General features: G+C 35.2%; 1 protein-coding gene across 3 annotated transcripts in view; it reads left to right on the top strand.

Moving 5' to 3' along the window:
• The first annotated feature begins 577 nt into the window (after positions 1–577).
• Positions 578–24,236, top strand: part of LOC124536428 — a 37,126-nt gene continuing 13,467 nt past the window's right edge. For all 3 annotated transcript variants that reach the window (XM_047112969.1, XM_047112970.1, XM_047112968.1), the window contains exon 1: positions 578–914. In XM_047112969.1, coding sequence (XP_046968925.1) covers positions 838–914 — 77 coding nt within the window. In that variant the 5' untranslated portion in view covers positions 578–837. The remainder of the gene's footprint in view (positions 915–24,236) is intronic.

Below are 24,236 nucleotides of genomic sequence, written 5' to 3'. Positions count from 1 at the left end.
ATTCGACGTAGGCGTCATTTCATACGCTTATTGGGTACAATCTTTAAAAAAATATAGATCTCGTTTGCATGTTCTTTTGCATGTTCTCCCACGTCATTTTTGAGTACAGATTATATTATGTTACTTGTTACTTTATTCATTACAGAGGTCTAAATTCCTTTTTATATAATATTATTTTTTTGATTCGCTTTGCATTTCAAAGTGTGATAATCTGTTCTAGCAAAATTTGTTAAAAAATCACATCGTCTCGTAATAACGTCATCCACGTACGTCGCACTCCCGCTATCGGCGAGTGCGGCAAAGGTTAACGCCGGCGAGCCCGGTGGCGCACGCGGCCGCCCCCTGACCTTTAAAGCCTCCTCCCGCGGGAGGTAATCCCTCCGCATTACCACGCGACATATCTCTGAAAGTGTTTCATAGCATCGTCGAGTGCGGATTAGCGTTTATTGCGAGCGCACCTGTCTAGGTGGGCAGGCGACGCGCACTACTGCAGGCCGGCTCGACGCCGCGGCACGGCGACGCGCGACGGCGCTCCGCGGCGCGCATGCGCACTCGAGCCCACTAAAAAATGAATTCCCGTTTCCCGCACTGTGGGCCGCACGCTCGTCGTCGCCGCCGCGTGTCGCTATTTTCGCGGCGATATTCGGACCGCGCCCGGGCCGCGATTGTTTGCGGGGTGTGGTCTTGTGTTGCTGTGCTGTGCGAAAGCTGATGCGGTGAGTTGTGCGGAGGATGCACCCCGTGAGACCCGTAGGGCTCCGGCCGGTGCGTTCGGGCTGCTAGCGGCCGCGGCATGGCGCGCCGCGCCGCCCGCGCCCGCGCCTCCTCACTCGAACCATGAGCGACCTGCAGGCCACCTTCGAGTTCTCCGTGGAACTTTACAAGTTCTACAATGTCGATCTCTTTCAGAGAGGGTGAGTTCGTCTTATTAATGCTGCTACCCGGACACTAACAGCTGAACTATTTAGTTTTGCGTATCATAGATAATGATTGATAAGAATCTTATTCGATTTCTATCTATCAAACAAGACATTGAGCTCAAAATTATTTTTAGATGGAGCCTTTTAGAAACGGTGCTGATATTTCTGTTAATCATTTATTCTCCAAAATATATAAAATATATAGACCATCCGACATTTATTACTGTTAGTAATATTTTGTATACTAAAAAGAATACATACCTCCTTATATTTTTTAAGAAATAGATATGTCAATTATTGAGTATTACTATCGCTTCGCTGTCGCTCAAAAATAATATCTTAGAACTTAAGAAAGTAACGTTTAAAATACAGATCAAAGTTGTACATATAATATCTATGTAGATAGTCATAAAATCGTTTTGAAAATGTTTCTTTTGTAAAATAATATCATAGATGACACTGGTGATGGATAAGTGACGTCAACCTAGTTAGAAGTTACATAATGAAGTACGAGCATCGTAATAAATACAATACAATCCCGACATACTTGAAGGAAAAGAATGGGACAAAGAATTCATTGAAATGTGTATAATTGTCAACCTATTATTCGGGTCTGTATTTTAAAAATAATATTGCAAACATTAAAAATTCAAATATAGAATGACTCTAGAAACTGTAACTCATAATTGCCATAAACAAAATTTATACAAATCAAAAATGAATTAACCAAAAACAATGTATATATTCTTAATTCAAATTAATATGTGCACGTTTATGTCATATCATGTAATTTAAGATGTATTTAAAATAGCTACCTTTTCGGACAAGACTACTGGCCGCTGATTAATGTTTGAGTTTCACTTGGTTTTTATTGAATGCTATAAAATTATTAATTACAAATTCATACCTTTTTTGTTTATTTATTTTTATTTAAAACTAATGACGTCTATTTATTTTAAGTAATATTAAAACTATTCAAATATTTATTATATATAAGATACACAAACACAAAAAATAATATTCCAAATACAAATATATCATTATAAAATAACCAAACGGTTAGTCTAATATTACATTACATGACCATTAATAATATTAATACAAATACATGCACATTACAGCGCTCTTTTACTTTGACTAAAGTCTAAAGACTAAATACCGGTCATGTACTATCAATTGCTAATCTTAGAATTAATTGCACTAAAAATCAGTAAGAAAATCATTCGGTTTTTTTCAATTAAATGGTTCTTTGAATGTGTCAAATAAAATATATAAAAATAAACTTATGAAAATAGTAAGTATGTTTAACGACAGGTGCTATGACACGTAAATTAAAAAAAATACAAGTACTCCACAGAATATAAAATAAGTAAATAGATTTCAATTAAAATTATTTTAAAAGGTGTCATCTTAAGAGTAACATTTCTGAGCATTTTATTTAAAGTTCCTTTAATATTATATATATTTATGAATAATCGTTACATAAAAGAATTAACTAATGTGTAGGCTGTGTACACACGTAACAAAAGTTAAATATGAAAAAACTTTATATCAAGAATAGTTCTGGTATTAACTTTTAACTACTTTTGCTCCGTTGCACTGTTCTCAACAGTTATGACGTCAACTGCCATAACTTGTTAAGATCTATCCGCAGGGGATCGTTCAACTTGTAGTACATTAGTTTTAACGAGATTTCGTTTACATGTTTAGCAAACTTATTCATATATTTTTAATAGTCGCCATTAACCAAATATTTTTTACTTTCAAATTCATAAATAACAATAAACATTATATATTTTCATATTAATGAAATCCTTGATTTTTAATTGATTATACATCAACGTAAATGACGTTTCAAATTACATTATCATAAACATTATTAGGTATATAAAATAGCAAAAAATATAGATTATAGGTATTTTTGAATGAAACCTTTAATCGATTACCTATAATTAATGTTTTAATTTAAATATATCTCGTGGAGCATGTACGAATAATGCTTATTTAGGGTTAACATGACATAATTTTTGACTCAAATACATGCGGATATCCAGTGATAATTAAATTATTGTCACTATATGGCTTCATTTGTTAAAAGAAATATGTACAAGTAGCCGCGAATAGATAGTAAATTTTGTTAATTGTAACTTTCACCGTAATCAACATGACTTCCAAGAATTATGATCGTTCCTTTTTTACTCGCATTCAGCTCCTACAAACAAACAAATTATACATCCTTCTAATATCAGTATAGTCTAGCGACATTGACTTTTTATCTAATTATTTATATTTTCTTTATATTCAACTATTTTCTTGCCCGGCTAGAAAAGCATCTCAGTTTAATTTTTCATCGAAATCGGACCTATTAAAAATTCATGGTCGTTCCTTTAGGGAAACAAGCAATTCGAAGCTCAATGTGATAGTAAGGTTTTAATAAACTAAGAAATAAGGAAACTACTATTGAAAATCCTTATTATTATTTTCCAACTTTGTTTACGTTGACATGTACATTATCGTTTATAAAAATTGAATTACAGTCGTGATTTGAGTGGATTTTCCTGCGGTTATAAATAATTCATGGCAGTGAGCAGGGCTGCCGATGCCAGTTGACAAGCCTTCGGGCACCATTCTATTAAGCTACGAGTGGAATATTATAAAGGATCGTTCAAAATAATGTATTGTTTTAATCTTTCAGTACAAATATAATTAAATGACATGGTTTGGAACATATTCCACCACGCTGTTCCAATGCGGAATACACATGTGGCAGAATTTCTATGAAATTTGTCACATGCAGGTTTCCTCACGATGTTTTCCTTCACCGCCGAGTACGAGATGAATTATAAAGACAAATTAAGCACTTGAATCAGCGGTGCTTGCCTGGATTTGAACCCGCAATCATCGGTTAAGATGCAAGCGTTCTAACCACTGGGCCATCTCGACTCAAATCACGTAAAGGCAATATTAAACTAAGAATACATATAGATTTTCATTTTATTAGGCAACACCGATCAAGTGAGGGCTTTCATAAAAGGTACAATAGTAGTTTTCGGCTTCGTTCACGTTTTACGGGTTGGTCGTCAGGTATTAGGAAGAAACAGTAACTATGTATTTCCTTTTTCTATTGGAGTTCAAGTTCTTAGTATTTCCACCCATGATATCTATGAAAAAATATTTTTGCGCTCAATATATTTTATTTCATACAAATATGTATGTAGCATATAACATCACGCTACGATTCGCGTTGACAGGAACGTCTGACGGCGCGGAGTAACTCGGAGGACATAAAATATATGGGTAGGTTTTTGTACAAGCTCGTCTGTGGAGGTGGTAAGTAATTTTGTTTGGCGGTACAAGTGTCATGACATCTTAGTTCCCAAGGTTGGTGGCGCGTTTGGGATCTAAGAAATAGTTATTATTTGTTACCTTATTACATCTTACCTGATTCTGTAACCCATCCACCTACCTTTATTATAAAGGCTTTAACAGTTCGATTAGAAAAATATTTTTGTGCATTAGGTAGCTTTTTATCTTTATTGAACATTTATCACTATTAGGCCGGAGTCGTTTAACGGGGATAGCTACGCAGAACAGCTGGTCGTTGCATAAATTTGTATATTTTTTTATGACTACACGTGACATTGTAATAGGACAATAGTACAATAGTTCGATTAATTACAAAACTTTCATTGTATAGCGTTTGACCACCTCCGTGGTCGAACAATGTGTACATTGTTTTTCATGGGTACGCCACTCCGAGGTCCTGGGTTCGATTCCCGGCAGAGTCGATGTAGAAAATTCATTAGTTTTCTATATTATCTTAGGTCTGGGTGTTACTGTCGTTACTTCGGATTTTCCATAACACAAGTGCTTTAGCTACTTACATTGGGATCAGAGTAATGTATGTGATGTTGTCCAATATTTAGTTATATATTTTATAGCCTATTCAATTTAAAAAAATTACAATCCATATAACTTCGTACTGTGAACTCGAAAATCGAAGCTATGACGATAAAATCAACTAATATTTCGAATTGTATCGAACATGCAAATATTACGCAACTGAAAATGCACAGCGAGTAATTATTAGAATATGCATAATATGTTCAGTAATAAAGAGTAATGATGAAATTCCGGTCGCTTGGCAGTCGATACCACATTCCAAACTAATGGTGGCATTACGTTTATTCGACATGATAGGTTGCAAGTCGACATGCTTAATTCATTACATTTGGTTAGAGCTTGAATGAGCTACACAGAGCCAAGTAAACTTTGATAAAGATAACATATTCGTCTTAAGATTCTTGTTGACTTCTAGGCAGGATATATGTATTACAAACATATATTAAACAATTAGTATTTCAAAAACATGACTGTGTTTTTTTAAATGTTGAAACAGTCCAACTACTGAGTTTTTGGTGGTTACATTCGGTAGAATCTGCAGTCCAAACCAGTGGTAGCTTCAGTTACTATAGTTTATTAAATGACGATTCAAAAGTGCTTGTAAAAGCCTACTTGAATAAAGTATATTTTAAATGTGATTTGTTGTGTTGTGTTTTGTCTTAAGAAGTAGGCTATGTCCTTCCTGAAGTCCAAGCTTGCTTCTTTGCATATTGAATTAAATGCAATTTTCAAGCTAATATGAAAAACATAACTCCCTTGCTCTGTGCATTTTGAACATTCTACTTTCGATCCCTGTTACAAAAGTTACAGAACTTCATATTCGTTATAATATCTCAGAAGATATTAAAATATGATAAGATCCTTTTTTTATAGTATAGGTTGGCGGACGAGCATATGGGCCACCTGATGGTAAGTTATAACCATCACCCATAGATAATGGGGATGTAAGGGGGCGCAAACTACACCTTAGTGCCCCAAGCCAACCTCACCTGCCCGTGGTGCATCCTGCCGACCAGCAAACGAGGCTCTGGCGACCGACTGATGGCGGTATAACCATCAACATAATAGGCGTAGCTAAATACCACAGGCCGGTGACGGGCAGCAGCGTCACCGGTGCGAGAAGCTACGCCCTGCGATCGCCAACCCGCCTGCCCAGCGTGGCGATTATGGGCACAACCTCCACATACAGCACACACGCAAGCCACGGCCCCCAGTTCCCGGCAGCCCCGCTATTCCTCGTCATGGTGGCGACGATGGTAACGGCGGGACGGGGGGTGCTAAGAATCACCGGGCTACGGGAGGCCACCACAACCGACTGACCCTTGCGACGTACAACGGACGCACGCTACGGCTTGACTCGCATCTAGCGCAACTTGAGGTAGAACTTGGGAAAATTAGGTGGCACATATTAGGGCTATGTGAAGTCCGTAGAGAGGGAGAGGACACCGTAACCCTCGAATCAGGCCACCTAATGTACTTCCGAGAGGGTGACCAACAATCCCAAGGTGGCGTTGGGTTTCTGGTAAATAAGTCCCTAGTTGACAACGTGGTGGAAATCTCCAGTGTGTCGAACAGGGTAGCGTACCTCATTATAAAGCTCACCGAGAGGTACAGCCTCAAGGTGGTGCAAGCGTACGCACCGACCTCGACACACTCGGACGATGAAGTGGAAGAATTATTCGATGACATATCGAGGGCCCTCCACTTCACCACGAAAACCCACTACAACGTTGTCATGGGGGACTTCAACGCTAAAGTGGGAGTACAGAACTGCAGCGAATCGGTAGTAGGACCCCATGGACTTGGAAGCAGGAATCATAGGGGGCAAATGCTTGTCAACTTCCTCGAACGGGAGGGGCTCTTCTTGATGAACTCCTTCTTCAAGAAGCAGCCGCAAAGGAAGTGGACGTGGCAAAGCCCCGACACTATGACGAAAAACGAGATCGACTTCATAATGACGGACAAGAGGCATATATTCAGAGACGTCTCAGTGATTAACAGGTTCAATACCGGTAGTGATCACCGACTCCTCCGAGGCTCTCTGAATATCAATTTTAAGGCCGAGCGCGTCCGTCTGATGAAGTCCACGCTCCGACCAAAGCTGCTCCAAACCATTGCGGGATCTGAAACATTCCAGTCAATCCTGGAGAACCGATTCGCTGCCGTGGAAACCACAACGGACGTAAACCAGAACCTCGAAAATGTAGTTCGAATTCTCAGGGAAGAAGGCACGAGATATTGTGGCATGCAGCGTAAGGGCAGGAAGTCGAACCTTTCGGAAGAGACTTTGGGGCTCATGAAGAAACGACGTGAAAACCCACCTGTCACTTCGTCAGAGAAACGGCAATTAAACCAAGAGATCAGCAGGCGCGTACGACACGACCTCCGGTGCTCCAATACTCTTGCAATAAAAAGAGCTATTGAGCAGAATCGGGGGTCTAAGGTGTTCGTACAATCTCTTGGAAGGAGCCACCTGACGAAGTTGACCACAGCAAGTGGAGAAGTCGTTTCTTCTAAGCCGGCAGTACTTTCGGAAGTAGAGGACTTCTACGGCCGGTTATACGCATCGCATGCATCTCGACCTGATCCCGAAAATGAGGATCCTAGAGCTACATTAACACGCCATTTCTCCGAAGACCTGCCTGAAGTCAGTATTGGCGAAATCGAGACTGCTCTTGGACAGCTTAAAAATGGAAAAGCCCCTGGAGAGGACGGCGTTACCACAGAGCTATTAAAAGCGGGAGGTAAACCGGTACTTAGGGAACTTCAGACGCTTTTTAACTCTGTCCTCTTCGAAGGGAGAACTCCGGAGGCGTGGAGTAGGAGTGTGGTCGTCCTGTTCTTCAAAAAGGGAGACAAAACCCTGCTGAAGAACTATCGTCCCATATCCCTACTGAGCCATGTCTATAAGCTGTTTTCAAGAGTGATCACGAACCGTCTTGCGCGAAGATTCGACGAATTCCAACCCCCGGAGCAGGCCGGGTTTCGGACCGGATACGGCACCATAGACCACATCCATACAGTGCGGCAGATTATACAGAAGTCCCATGAGTATAATCGGCCCCTGTGTCTTGCATTCGTGGACTATGAGAAGGCCTTTGACTCGGTTGAAATCTGGGCTGTTCTGGAGTCCCTGCAGCGTTGCCAAGTTGATTGGCGATACATCCAAGTGATGAGATGTCTCTACGAAGCTGCCACCATGTCCGTCCGAGTACAGAATCAGCAAACAAATCCCATACCATTGCATCGAGGAGTGAGACAAGGGGACGTTATTTCCCCCAAATTGTTCACTAATGCAATGGAGGATATGTTCAAGACGCTGAACTGGAAAGGACGTGGCATTAACATCAATGGCGAATACATCTCTCACTTGAGATTCGCAGACGACATCGTCATCGTGGCAGAAACGCTGCAGGACCTACAACAAATGCTGAACGAGCTGGCTGATTCTTCTATGCGTATCGGCCTACGGATGAACTTGGATAAAACCAAGGTCATGTTCAATGAACATGTTCTACCGGAACCGACTACGATACACGGTACCGTTCTCGAAGTTGTTCAAAAATATGTCTACCTCGGGCAGACTCTGCGATTAGGTAGAAACAACCTTGAGGACGAGGTGAATAGAAGAATTCAGCTGGGTTGGGCAGCGTTTGGGAAGTTACGTCGAATCCTAACATCGTCGATCCCACAGTGCCTTAAGACGAAAGTCTTCAATCAGTGCGTCCTACCCGTCATGACATACGGAGCCGAAACGTGGACACTCACGACAAGGCTGGTCCACCAACTTAAAGTCGCTCAGCGTGCTATGGAAAGGGCTATGCTCGGCGTTTCTTTGAGGGATCGCATCAGAAATGAGGTGATCCGTCAAAGAACCAAAGTCATCGACATAGCCCACCGGATTAGTAAGCTGAAGTGGCAGTGGGCTGGTCATATTTGTCGTAGAACCGACAACCGTTGGGGAAAACGTGTTCTAGAGTGGAGACCGCGTCTCGGCAAACGTAGTGTAGGACGTCCTCAAGCACGGTGGAGTGACGATATACGCAAGGCGGCAGGCAGGAGCTGGATGCGAGTAGCCGGAGAAAGACCACAGTGGCGTGCACTGGGAGAGGCCTATGTCCAACAGTGGACAAAAATAGGCTGTTGATGATGATGTTGATGATAGATAATGAAGCTGTAAGAAATATTAACTTTTCCTTACATCATCAATGTGCCACCAACCTTGGGAACTAAGATGTTATGTCCCCTGTGCATGTAGTTACACTGGCTCACTCACCCTTTAAGCCGGAACACAACAATACTGAGTACTGTTATTTGGCGATAGAATAACTGATGAGTGGGTGGTACCTACCCAGACGAGCTTGCACAAAGCCCTACTTTTTTAAATAAAATAGATGTAAGTATTTTAATTGCAGATATGTACGAATAAATCTAACAGCTGTTAAGTCGTAACTACAACTTACAAATTGACAATGTATCAAATATATGCGCCGTCAATCATGGGGCAAAGATGATATTTCCTTTCGCCTACAAATATTTTGGGTCACTCGCTTTAAAACGAAGTATTTGGTGGTAGAATATAATATCAACCAACTAACCTAAACGAGCTTGCACAAAGCCCTATCACAAATCCCGTAAAGCTCTTGACGATATTGTAATTATAAAGGAGTGACGTAGTCAAAAGCAGATTGAATAATGTGGAGGCTGTAGGCTGTAGTCTGTTGCTTCTCATGGTGTATTGCGTACAAAACTTTATATTTCATTTAAAAAGACATATGATTAGTAATGCTTATTAATGCAATAATATTTTAAGTTATGTGTAAAATAAAAGATTTCTATGTAAATAATCCCTGAAAAAATACAAATAAAAATATTAAAATCGACAATATTTACTGTAGAAAAAAAATATAAATAAAAACCAGCGCTCGCAGTAAATAATAATATAACCTTCGAAAAATTTCACTGCAGGTTTATACCTAAACTAGTTTATTTAAATTCGATTGTTTCGAGCTGTCAATTCGTATTAGTAAAATAAAAAATTCCGATTCAAGCTTCTGGATTTTTGTGCTATTATATAGTCGAATATGCGCAGTGGTTTGAAACACGGTAATCTTAACCAAGGATTCATCATCAATCATCATCATCATCATCATCATCATCAACAGCCTATTTTTGTCCACTGCTGGACATAGGCCTCTCCCAGTGCACGCCACTGTGGTCTTTCTCCGGCTACTCGCATCCAGCTCCTGCCTGCCGCCTTGCGTATATCGTCACTCCACCGTGCCTGAGGACGTCCTACACTACGTTTGCCGAGACGCGGTCTCCACTCTAGAACACGTTTTCCCCAACGGTTGTCGGTTCTACGACAAATATGACCAGCCCACTGCCATTTCAGCTTACTAATCCGGTGGGCTATGTCGATGACTTTGGTTCTTTGACGGATCACCTCATTTCTGATGCGATCCCTCAAAGAAACGCCGAGCATAGCCCTTCCATAGCACGCTGAGCGACTTTAAGCTGGTAGACCAGCCTTGTCGTGAATGTCCACGTTTCGGCTCCGTATGTCATGACAAGGATTCATATAGTGATGATATCAATAAACTATTTTTTAAAACATAAATATTTTTTTTTAGTACCATTGAATTTTGATCGGTAATGAAAAAATACACTATGAGGATGAATATATGTGTCGGACGATAATCTGCCAAATACATATGCACCAACCTACATCGGAGCGCTGCGGCGAATTAAACTCAAAGCCTCCTCAAACGGAAAGGGGGCCAATACTGGCTTATTGAGATCGTTACAGACTTGATTGTCACCTAACATTTGAAGTTTTGAATTCTCACTTGTTCCTCTTCCGTTTGGAGTTCCAAAAGCTTGCCAGTTCAAACAAGGCAGAAATCAAGATAATACAGAGATATTTTGTGGGACAGCATTTTAAGCAAGGTTTCGCAATTTCGCAGTTAAAGGATTTCACAGTTAATAATTGTAACTTTAATAAAATAGTACTTAGTCATTTCACACCCTTATAATAATCACGCGAATACATGCTTTTTCTTGTCACGCTATCACGTAAACTAAACGGCTTGAATTAGTCACACAAAGTGCCATAAAAATCAACAAAATCTATTGTTAACACCAAATAAATAATAAACAAGAGAAGAAAATTTTGAATGTCAGGTGATTTACGACAATTACAGTTGTAAGTATTTTATTTAGTTTCAATTATATTACAACTTTTTTATTTATAACTAAAGATCAATTTATAGTAACCGTTTGTAAATGCTGCTTTACTCAGACCATCTCTTCTTTAGTGGAGACAGCTACTTTCGCTGCACTAATAGGAGGTGAATGACACATGACAACACATGATTTCCTCAGTTATTTTCCTCTACTTCTGAGCTCGTCCACAGAAGTAGAGGAAAATAACTGTCCCTAATTGTTAACAGAAATTAAGTACACAATACTAAATTATTAAGATTAAACAGTATTCTGTTTTTGTCACTGTTATAGTGACATTTGTTTCGTGATTTAAATAAAATCATTTCATACTAACTTATTGTTTGTATGACATTGATTTTTAAATCTTAATGACTTTTATTTGTGTGCCTGTGGTTTGGTATGAAAACTAACTATACTTGCCCAAGCATGAGCCTGTTCAGATATACCTGTTCAAGCCAGTGAGACTACCAAGTTCAATTTTTATATAAATTATTTTCAGTTTTGAAATTCTCTTTATGTTTCAATGAACGCTAGTCGATAATTCACTTTCACCCCTGGTTACCGTTGTTTACTTGATTAGACTTGTAGCTCCTAATTGGTTACACCCACCTATTGATTACCCCAACCCTAACATTATAGGTTGCGTTCCAGGTTGTAAGCTACACCTAGTTTATTAATTGTTATTTCTATCATCTTTTATACCATATTAATAGTAAACCCTTTGTGTATTCTAATATAAATGAGTAAATGAATGATGCAGAGTCGTTTTATTTCATACTAGTAGTCGCCCGTAACTACTCTCCCGTTTTAGCTTGTTGGTTTTGTGTGTTTATGTGTTCTTAGAGTTCAAGTTTGCTTCATACAAAATTTCATCAAATTCGGTTCAGCAGTTTGGTTGTGTAAGAGCTACTGACAGACAGAGTTACTTTCACATTTATAATATTAATATTGATTATTTAATGTCATGCAATGAATTAAGAATCTGTGAAATATTGACGTTTTTAAAGTATATATATAAATACTTCCTGATTTATGTTTTTAATTGTAAATATTTTTTAACAATGCTGTTGATATAAACGTACCTCGTTGGTTGTTCAAATCAGTTCGGCAGGTCATGAGATTTATTGGATTTTTCTGTAAGAAATTTATGTATACAGCTCAAAGGCAGATATCCAACTGCCATATATATATTGCTCTGCTCACCCGCATGTAAAGTCGTTGGTCGTACAATATATCTCTGTCCTATAAAATATAATATTAAGGAAACAGAAAAATAAAATATACTAGCGAAACAAGCAAACACTATAGTATGCATGACCACTATGGCAGATCCCGTTTTGCAAAAAGCAAATATTCACTATGATGATATGTTTGTATTTCTTTAATTGTTGAAAAATAATAACTACTGAGTTTCTTGCCGGTTCTTCTCGGTAAAATCTACTTTCCGAACCGGTGATAGCTTCACTTAATTGTTAAATGACGATTCAAAAGTGCTTGTAAAAGTTCCCTTGAATAAAGTTTATTTTGATTTTGATGAATACAATTTCTGACAACTAACTATATTTAAATGTTGGCTGTATATTTGTAACGTGTTCCTAAAAACGAGGAGGTTCTTGTCACAATTGATCACTATCACAATCGCTAATCGCAATCGATTTTTTTGATAAAAATTCAACATAGCTTGACATTTTTTTGAGAGCTGAGGTGGCCCAGTGGTTAGAAGACGTGCATTTACCGATGATTGCGGGTTCAAATCCAGGCAAGCACCACTAAATATATGAGCTTAATTTGTGTTTATAATTCATCTCGTGCTCGGCGGTGAAGGAAAACATCCTGAGGAAACCTGCATGTGACTAATTTCATCGAAATTCTGCCACATGTGCATTCTACCAACCCGCATTGGAACAGCGTGGTAGAATATGTTCCAAACCCTCTCCTTAATGGAGGAGGAGGCCTTATCTCAGCAGTGGGAAATGTACAGGCTGTTACCTTACTTTTTGACATTTTTATATTGGACTGTATACCCATACATTTATACGCGGTTAGAAAACGCTGCGGCTTTTAAACGCAATCTCACATAATAATAAAAAAAAACTGTTAATAGAGTACTCGCTAAGTCGTTCGAATGCAAAAAAACCACTGTTATATATAAATATATTGCATTACATATATTAATATATAAATGTCAAAATAACTCTCTCAATATCTCTTTCAATTCAATCAATTTTTAAATTTCAATCATTAAGTAAGTGTAATGCTTTTATATTGAATAAAGGAATTTGAGTTTGAGTTTGAGTTTGAACTTTGTCTGTGGCACTTTTGCGATGAAGCAAACATGAATTTCAAGAAAGGACATAGGCCTAGTTTTTTGCCTAATGCATGACAACCAAAATCCCAAAATGCGAGCGAAACCGCGGTATTTTAATATGTATAGGTGAATGAATATAAAACAAAGAAAATTTGTCGGGTGGTATTGACCTCGTCTGTCAAAAAACTCTTTTTACACGGAAATAAATTCATACCAAGCGAAATTATTTTTGGAATCGATGTTCATACTTAAATAGTTTTCCCTCGACTTTACAAAACAGACGCTGACGCTAAAAATAACTGATTTATTTATGTAACACGTTGAATATTTTTAATAAAGATTAATTGAGAAACTTTATCTTATTTTACAACTAGTAGTAGTTTCTGTATAGTTGTTTGTATATTAAATAAAGAAACTAGTGGGATGCCTTTCTAGGCGTGCCGCTTAATAAGATTGAAATTCGTCAGCGTTACCTGCAAAATAACTATAGATCATGGAATTCGAATTTATACACGATATTATAAATATTATACGAAAAATAGTAAGTCACCGTAACATAAAACACTTAAGGGAGTGAATTCGTGTGTGAATATATTTCAAATTAACATAATTATTTCATTATTGAAGTTTGCAACAGCTACCCGCAAACTTCAGTCTCGTGAACAAGACATTCATAGAAAATGTCAAAATATCGAGCTCCGTCAAATAAAAATAAAATACATGGTAAATATCCCATTTTAAAAAAATGTAGTAACAGAAAAAGTCTGCTGAAAACGCTACATTGACATAATTCAAAACATAATTAGAATAATACCAAATAATACTTCCTTGTTACTAAATTAAGAAATAACACATTACATTTAATTATTTCCTACCTAATTAGTTAATTTAGCAAAGTAAAGCGAAAACAGAATATTTTCGCAGTTTGCAGCGAGGGGCTATTAGTGAAATGGTTCTATGAACGATGGGTGAGTCATTTTGTACGTGGGGACCGGAAACAGGGACTAGATTGGGCTGTATGACATGGGGTAAACAGGGCTGTGTAAATTGACCCTTGTATCTGATATGAATTCCCTTTTAATATACATGTGACAAATAACCCTTTTCAAATCGTTAGGTTGCCAGTTATATAAAATATAATTCGAATGAATAAAAGTTTTTATAAACACTTTTTAGACTTTTTAATTATGTAATATTATTTTCCATCTGCGTTCGATTATGAATTTGAAATATTTTGACATTTCTTAATTATCTGTAATTAGTGTAATGGAAATGTGACTGAAAGCACTGTAACTAAAAATAGTGGGTTCATACTTACTGTTTTGGTGATGAAAAGCATTCTGAGGAAACCGATGTGTTAAATTAAATTTGATTATACTTTTCGTTTATTTGCGATAATCTGATTTTAAGTAAGTTATTGACATAATTCCCAACCGTGGGACATCTACGAGCTTATGTCAATTGATTTACTACACAAGTGATTTACTTTGTTATGATACAAGTGTCCAAAAATTTTACAGTAATACACGATTTATATTCAAATTTTTGCTCGAATTTTGTGTAAAATTGAACGGTTATATTTTCAATATTATAAATCTTGGAAACTCTTCCGCAATATAACTCTCACTTCAATTTACGCGAATTCAATTTACACGGTGGCTCCGTGCATCTAACCTTAATAAATTTAATTTATCCAGCAAAATTGTCAGCGGCACCTAGAATCAAAAATATTATGTTAGAATCTTATAAATAAAATCATTAAGTAAGACAAGTTCTATTTTCAAAAATGCAGACAGAGAAAATACTGTAAAATCTAAAATTTAATAGGTTGGGGAAACAGTTTCTTCGTATTTTATATGAAAATTCAAAAAGTTTTTTTTATAGTTTATTTACATTTGACTAAAGTATGTAGGTGCCATTTTGTTCCATAACTTTTTGCCATCTTGTTGGTAGTGACATGATCCCATTGCTGTAAAAATTTTGGGGCTTCTGATCGAAAAACTGCGACAAGTGGTTTTGGCAGTCCTCTCGTGATGTTAACCTGACACTGCCTAAGGAATTCTGCAGAGACCGAAACAGATGAAAATCTGAAGGTGCAAGGTCAGGACTATACGGCGGATGCATTAATACCTCCCAGCCAAACTCTCGTAATTTTTGTTGAGTGGCTAAAGATGTGTGAGGTCTAGCGTTGTCATGGTGAAAAACCACACCCCTCACACACACAGCATTACCTTGTTGCGAGTTAATCCGGGTTTTGCCACAGTCTGTGAAGCTTGGCCGGCCTTTGACCACGATCTTTTTCGCACGTTCTTGTCGTATGTGATCCACTTTTCATCACCAGTTATCAGCTTCTTCAAAAATGGTTCGGTTTCATTACGTCGTAATAAAGAATCACAAATGAGTACACGGTTCATTAGGTTTCTTTCAGCGAGTTCATGAGGCACCCATATATCGAGCTTTTTTGTGTACCCAGCTTTATTCAAATGAGTCAAAACCGTTTTGTGGTCAATTGCCAGTTCTTCAGCTACATCGTAACTACTAATATGCCGATCTTGCTCCACTTTTTCAAAAATGGCATCAATTTTGTCCGTAACAGGGCGACCAGAGCGAGATGCATCTTTGATATCAAAATTTCCGGCTTGAAAACGCTTAAACCAAACTTGCGCTACTCTCACAGATACTGCATTAGGTCCATAAACATCACAAATATTTTTCGCGGCTTGAGTTGCTTTTTTACCTTTTTTATAGTAAAATTTTAAAATGTATCGAATTTCTTCTTTAGATTCACTCATTTTAACAACAAAAAAAACAAATGAAAATCACACAAATTCCTAATTTGAATTTGGAAGTGCCTTCTTTAAAATTAAAACTTTTTAATGATACCAAAACCAGCCAGATACAAATGGTATAGCCAAAGAGATTTTATTACAAGTTCATACATACTATATGCGAAAAGACTTTTTCCCCAACCTAATATACAAAACGGACAGGCAATGTTCCTGCTAGGATATAATAACAAGATATGTATTTACATTTTTTATTTCGATATAAAACTTTTTGGAATTTATAAATTTAAAAAACATAAATAAAAATAGTTCTATTCAGTTCTTATTTAATAGGTTTATATTCTATACTCTGTATGAAAGCGAATTTGTTTTTTATCCGTCATGGTAACATTTTTATAACCATGAATAAATATGAATTTTGTTGCCATATCTCTATGGCCATATCTCTATGGTGCATTATCATAGTGCTTTCAAAATTAGAAATTTAGATAAGCATACGTTACCAAACAAAGAACTTTCTTTAACATATTCAAGTTGGTTGTTCTAAAATATAAGTACCTGGATGCACTTTATACAGTCAGATGTAAGGAACGAGGATAAATAAACCGTAGATTTACAATATTTGACGAATTGTCTTTATTTCATCAGTAGCTAGAATTGGCATATTTTACTTAATACATGTATGTTATGATGTTGACTTAATCGGTAGCCATTGCATACTTTTTATTAAAAAAAAATAATTGAACGATCTGCGCTTTTCTGCGATTCTTCTACTATAAAAAAATAAGGACGAAGGAATTACTACAACAACAACAGCCTGTAAATTCCCACTACTGGGCTAGAGGCCTCCTCTCTCTTTGAGGAGAAGGTTTGGAACATATCCCACCAAGCTGTTCCAATGCGGGTTGGTGGAATACACATGTGGCAGAATTTCTATGAAATTTATCACGTGCAGGATTCCACACGATGTTTTCCTTCACCGCCGAGCACGAGATGAATTATAAAGACAAATTAAGGACATGAATCAGCGGTGCTTGCCTGGGTTTGAATGCGCAATCATCGATTAAGATGCACGCGTTCTAACCACTGGGCCATCTCGACTCACTGGAATTAAGGACAAAGAAAACGGTACTAAAACTATGTAAACTTTTTGAGATGTATATAGATTATTATTAACTCGATATTCGCTAAATTTTAGAATAATTACGTATTAAAGTGCAATAAATGCTTTAATAATTACAAATAGGTCGAGATGTACTCACGAGAGCCACTTTTTAATCAGATCATCAAGCCTCATATATGACTTCTAAAACCATTACATTTATCTGCCAAAATAGCTTATAATTATATTATTAATATTCATAAATATAAAATTATTTTAAATATTTGATCCTTTCATAGCTTAGTAGCAGGGCTCTAGATAAAAACTACCAAGTTTATAAACATGTTTTTCTTCCGTTGACTTATTACGTGCAAACCGTTAGCAAAACTTAAACATTTTATGAACGAAATTTTATTCGTCTATCCAAATAAATCTTGACAAATAATCTTTTTTTAATTTAATTTGTTTTGTCGCCAGTACTGTACAAATTTCAGCTCAATCAGTAGAGTAGAAGTAACTTAAATTCTTGCGCGAATTGACCCACACAATTACATAAAAGTTAAGTTTTTAGGTTATGTTAAATCTTTTCACAAATAGGTAAAAGATTTGTATAAGTTTTTCCGTTAATATAAGAGAAAATGACAGTTTCTCTATATTCATATATTCCACATTTGAGCAAAAGGCTTTGAGAAGAATTAAGTGGTATTTTAAATTACATTACCGTTGATCACGTCATAAATTATTTATTAATATTAGTATTTATATTTCCAAAAACAGTATCAAAATTATAACTAAACAAAAATATTTTATATAATTCCATTATTTTAAAAAAAAATACGGCACTAGTACGAGGACTGGTAAAAGAGCCATATGACGGTGGATCCAAATTATGCCGTTTAAACTATAAGCATTTCTTACATAAGGAATGCGCCACGAAACTTCCCTGTAATTACGCTATTGTAATTCATTTACCCTTGAAATGAGAACACAACAATACCTACTAAGTCTTTCTGCTTGGCGGGGAATACATGATGAATGGGTAGGTTACTTAGACAGGCTTATAACTATTTACTAAAATATATTTATAGTATAAATATTAACAGCGTTCCGGGTTACTAAAATAGTAAATTAGTAATAAGTACTTAGTTGTTTTAACATAATACTGAACATTGTAGTGTATTGCAGTAAATTAATTAATAAATATGAGACAACATCACATACGTTACTCTGATCCCAATGTAAGTAGCTAAAGCACTTGTGTTATTGAAAATCAGAAGTAATGACGGTACCACAAACACCCAGACCCAAGACTACATAGAAAACTAATGATAATCTACATTGGAATCGAACCCGGGACCTCGGAGTGGCGTACCCATGAAAACCGGTGTACACACCACTCGACCACGGAGGTCGTCAAGTAAAGCAAATGTCAAAGAAAAAAAAAATTACGGAAATATTAAAATTAAAGCGTAACTAGGACTGTATAAGTAACATTAATGAACTTACTTTATTTTTTAATATAATATTATAAAATGAAACAAATAATAAATATTTTTAAAAACCGATGTTGGTAAAGCATAGTGTGCTTTTTATTTATAAACTTGTCATTATGTATTTAAATTGTACTTTAGATATATCATATGCAACATCTTGATTGTAGCATTTAATTGACATATTAAATATACAGATTAAATACACAAATATGATCTAGATTTACGTTAATAGAGCCCATTGACATTCGAATTTCAAAAATATATATGGCGTGTATAAGTCGCATAAAGTTTTATGATTTATTTGTAGATGTTTCTACAATATTTATAGTTTATAGTGCAATAAAAACTCAACGTCAACAATGTTATTTCGTGTTTGCTCAAAATGTAATTCTTGAAGCGTTTGTTTCGAGTGGAATAGAGTACATGTACTATCGGCAAATATTCCTATTGTTTCGGAACCAAGACTTACTGTATACATAGTCACATAGTGTACCACAGATAAGCCAGAAGACTTACCAGAAGGATTAAAGTTACCACTTTCTAATGAATAAAACTTTAAGTTTATATGAATAGAGATTATTAAAAATAGATTATAAATATTAAAGTGACATAATGTTATAGTAAGTATTTTGCTGTCACCAAGAGGAACATTGTTTCGTTTATTTTCATATATAATTCGTCACTATAATGCACTATACATATATTTTTTTTATTTAGTTAAAACTTCACTGATAAACTATCTTCGTAAAAAGTACATGAAAGTAACCCATATCTATTTTATTTAAATAGTAATATTTTTTCTACGTAGGTATTATTTAATTATATTAAAGATTTACAGATTTGAAGAATAGGTACATTTTGGTAATCTATTTTCAAGACTGAATGTGGAAAAAAAAAATAAGAATTACTGTTTAATATGTTGGTAATTTAATACGAGTAGGTACAATAAAAAGAATAATTTGTTTACTAATATATTTACTATATATATATTTGTTAAAAGTTGAGAATGAAATATATTGTAAATATACCGAATAATCGGAAAAAACTGAATACTAAAAAGTGACTTTCTTAATTTATACTCTTTCATTAGAAAATGTAACACATATATTTACGCTAAATATAATATTTAAGTTATACGAATCTAAATATACATATACATGTATACTAAACGTAGATATTGTATAAAATATAGGATAAATATAGAGCACATTCGCACGTAGTCGACTTAGTGAAATAATCCGTAGCAAAACTACGAACGTAAATATGTGATTTACACATCAGCCAACTGTTTAGTAACTGGCAGGTGCCAACGAACGCTGGCTCACTGAACTTTATATATTAGGCTGCCAACATATTCGCAATACTTGTCGATGTGCGCTTTCAAATATTTAGTTTAGATGCAAAGATAAACGACCTCTGATTAGTTACGAATCAGCTTGTAACAAATAACAATATTGAGCTATTAATAAGTATTATTCATTATTATTACTAGGTATATATATATATTTTTAATAAATAATAATTAACGTTTTTGTCTTTTTCCCTCTGCCTTCCTAATATAATCATCCGATTGTGATATAACTATGAATGTATGGATGTTTTTCGTAGACCCGTGTAATTGCTATCCTTCAATTTGGACATTTTATATAGACTCCTATTCCACCAATGAGGGACCGGGAAGGGTAGACGATACAAATTACGGATAAATGCGAAATGATTTATACGTTATTAATGAGTTTTAGATTTACGATGAATAGAATTTTGTAAGATAAAAAGATGAGAGATATACTAGTACACAAAAATATGTTTTGATCACATTATATGAAATACAGCATCTGCGCGAAACATGAAATAATTCAGCAGTGTGATTCTGTAAAATACCATTTCGTATCTCACTCGTAAAAATTTAAACAACTGACTTAAGGTCCATCTATTTTGATAAGTGTATCCTATAAAATGTATTCGTCAGCTATGAATATAATTTTAGTTTTTCGATGTCGAAATGATATTCTGACGTTTTCAGCTGCTGTTCGGCAGTGAGATTCGACTTCAGAATGCGTCTTCTCATTTTTCTTTTAATAATAGAAGATCAATGGTAAAGAAATTAGCATAATATGAAATATAAATTATTATTTACTCTGTTCACTGAAATCAAGGTGCTATATCTTCTGAACCTATAAACGCCGGGCTATTCCCAAACCAGAAAATAGCAAAAAAATAGACACATTATTCCTAGTTAAACAAAAGATAAATTCATGATATCTTTTCATACGGTCTTGCACTAAACTTAAACATGATTTAATCACAATCATTATCATCTTATTCATGACACTTAATTATATGCATAATTTCGTGATTATAATAACGAAATGATTTAACAACTTTATTAATTAACCAGCGCCCGTAAAATCCGAGCTAACATGAAGCTTTTATTAGGGGTTGAATTTGTGTAACAATATGTCATGTACGGGACTCTAATTTGTCGGTACCCTCATACGTGTCAGAAGGCATTCTTATTTCTGATAAATGTGCAGAGCATGGGGGTTTAAATATCCGTAACAAGCAAATACGCCCTTTTCTTATAATATAAGTATCTAAAGTAAGTTACTTATTTAGATAATATGTAGATATTGAATCATTGGACTTATTTTAAGCTATTGAGACAAACTTATATGTCGGTATACAGCAGCTCTGTCTGACACTCGTTTAAATTTCCATTATATAGAGTTACGGTAGAATATAAAAACTCGTACACTAACCTTAAAACCATTATCCTCCTTTTAAGAGCACTCGTGCAATTATAAATGTTATATTTTTTATAGTAAATTGTACATTTAGAATTCATATATCAATAGTGTTTCCATAAAATAACTATTGATAATCTTGTGATGATATATACAATAAAAACACTAAAAACCCATTTTTTGTCACACACAACGAAAGTCAAGACTCGTATTCTACTATTGAAAGAACTTTATTATGTATCTCTCGTTGCCACCAAAACGACTACTCCCGGAAGTAATTTACCTGCGATTGGGTCGGTGCCAAAACTCAGCTATGCAATGGATTATTTATTGCGGCATGTATGAATCATTTAGTATCATGTTTATTTGCTTAATGTTATTAGAATCTTACCTCTTACTGGCTGATTATTTCTTATAACAAATACTAGCAACCTGCCCCAGCTTTACACGGGTGCAATGCTGATACTAAATGTGCTACAGAATGCCTTACAACGTTCACAGTTTTTCAATCATTAGACAATACATAGTTTGCAATGTAAGAGCAAAAAATGTGTTTATTTACTATATTGTCCATGTATTATAAAAACATCCTCTCGAATCACTCTATCTATTAAAAAATACACAAAATCAGTTGCATAATTGTAAAGATATAAACAGACACAGGGTCAGGCAGCGGTAAGCAACTTTGTTTTATACTATGTAATGATTCTTATTTTCGAAAAAGCAGTTCGAACAACTTTAAACATTTTGTTTTCTTGTTAAATCTGCCCCTGGGTTTCGGATTACGGTGAAAATACGAAACCATCTCCTAACAATCCGTCTTACACAGCCTGTCTCCGAATCATTTATTAGTGATTGATCATTTTCACATTTCACTTATGATATCAATCAAAATGTTGTACTTGATAAAATGAAATATTGTAGATGAAATGAACACATACTTATTGTCACAGAGATACATTTTAATAAGTTTCATTAGTAAAACAAAAAAAAGCATGATTCAAATATTTAACGCTAACGAATCTTACAGTATTTCGCGAAAAGCGTATGACCAAGTTTTTATATTTATTTTAAACGTTGTTAAGGCGTCACGAAAACTGCATATATAATTTACATTATTCATACATACATCTCCATTCAAATGCATAGACATTTTTTATTTTCATAACTTTGTACTAGCTCACCAATAAAAACTTTACCAAGACTATTTATTTGTACCAAATGGTATTGACTTTTAATTGTAATTGTTTTGATGGGTATAAAATTACATTACTCGAAAGATGAGAGCAAGAAATTTTAGCATTTCATAACGAGATCATGATGAGGTCTAAACTCGTTACGTTTTTGATTTGACAGGGGCTCGGAATATCGTTTAAGTAGAAGTAGCAAGCGGTATGGGCAAGTTAATATGAATGGCCAAGAGAAATATGATACATACTCGTAATTTGAACGTGTTGGTTTTTTTTAAATTATACCATGATAATTTGGTAACGGAATTCTACTAACTGCCTATACCTCTTTACAATATGTTAAATTCTAATAATTATTATAAATATTAAAGCTTGTAGTATTTATTTGTTTTTTTACCACCCAAAAATTTGGTGAGACATAAATGTAGAATAAACTTCAAACATCTACCTAACAATTGATCCCATAATTATATAATTTCTTACAATTCGATTTTTTTTTTCTGTAAGAGTTCTCTTCTCATGTCTCAAACTTATTATATAGAATGTCTTGTTAAATTTAAATGGAACCATTTGAAAATTCCATGACGGTAAATATAAATATACTTTTAGATATCAAGGCAAATTGGCCTAATAGCTGAACACGTCATTATTATAAGATTGCAGGTTCAAATTCAAGTGCTTAACATGCGTCTCAACGTTAAACGAAAAAATGAAGAGAAGATTCCTTTGCCAACTTTTAGGACATACAAATACCCATACATGAAAAGCCCTGTTGTTACTATTGATGACTTATTCTTGAATATGTAGTTGTTAGCTTTGCATGTGCAGAATTTTACAATTAAAAACTATCAAATTAATACCCTCATCTTCCTGATGTCGGTTGAAATTAAGGTTTTTATGCTATATCTTTCAAAGTGCAAAGAATATAAAGTTTTTTCTGACATACATTAGGGCTTAATATATAACAGTTATATACATTGACAACTAGTAATCTCAAATGCTTGAGTCAGGTGTCCTGCCTCCTCTTCCATATCACAACATCATTTATGTTTCATCAAGTATAAATTTCAGTATAACCACTAATATTTAACAAAACAGTGTTTTGTTAAATACTAGTGGTTATCCTCGACTAGCGATAATGAGAGTCGTTCATAATATTACCTGTGATAATAGGTAATAACTGGCACGATTTTTAATGAAAAAGACTTAAAAAAAACTCTTTTGTACTTGGTACGCCAGAAACCTTGACGACAGACAGAGAACGCATGGAATACGCACTAAAGCAAGCATTTTTATTTCTGGGCGGAGAAAAAATGTCTGAATTATTTTCTTAGTCGACATGCGAAAAATATATCGACATAACATAAAGCATATATTCCTCGTATAAATATGTACGACCCCGTTACAGTTATTATAAATAAAATTCTAAGAATCTGTGAGCACGTTATGCCGTGTACACAAAAATATAATACTAAAATATAAAACCACATCTGTAACACGTAAGCTCAAACATTGATCGTATGCGACCTACGTAAGTACACTATGTGCTTATAATTTTATATGCA

Source organism: Vanessa cardui, chromosome 16 (assembly GCF_905220365.1).
Source record: "Vanessa cardui chromosome 16, ilVanCard2.1, whole genome shotgun sequence".
NCBI lineage: Eukaryota > Metazoa > Arthropoda > Insecta > Lepidoptera > Nymphalidae > Vanessa > Vanessa cardui.
Note: the sequence above shows the minus strand (reverse complement) of the source record. Positions and strands in the feature narration are given on the sequence as shown.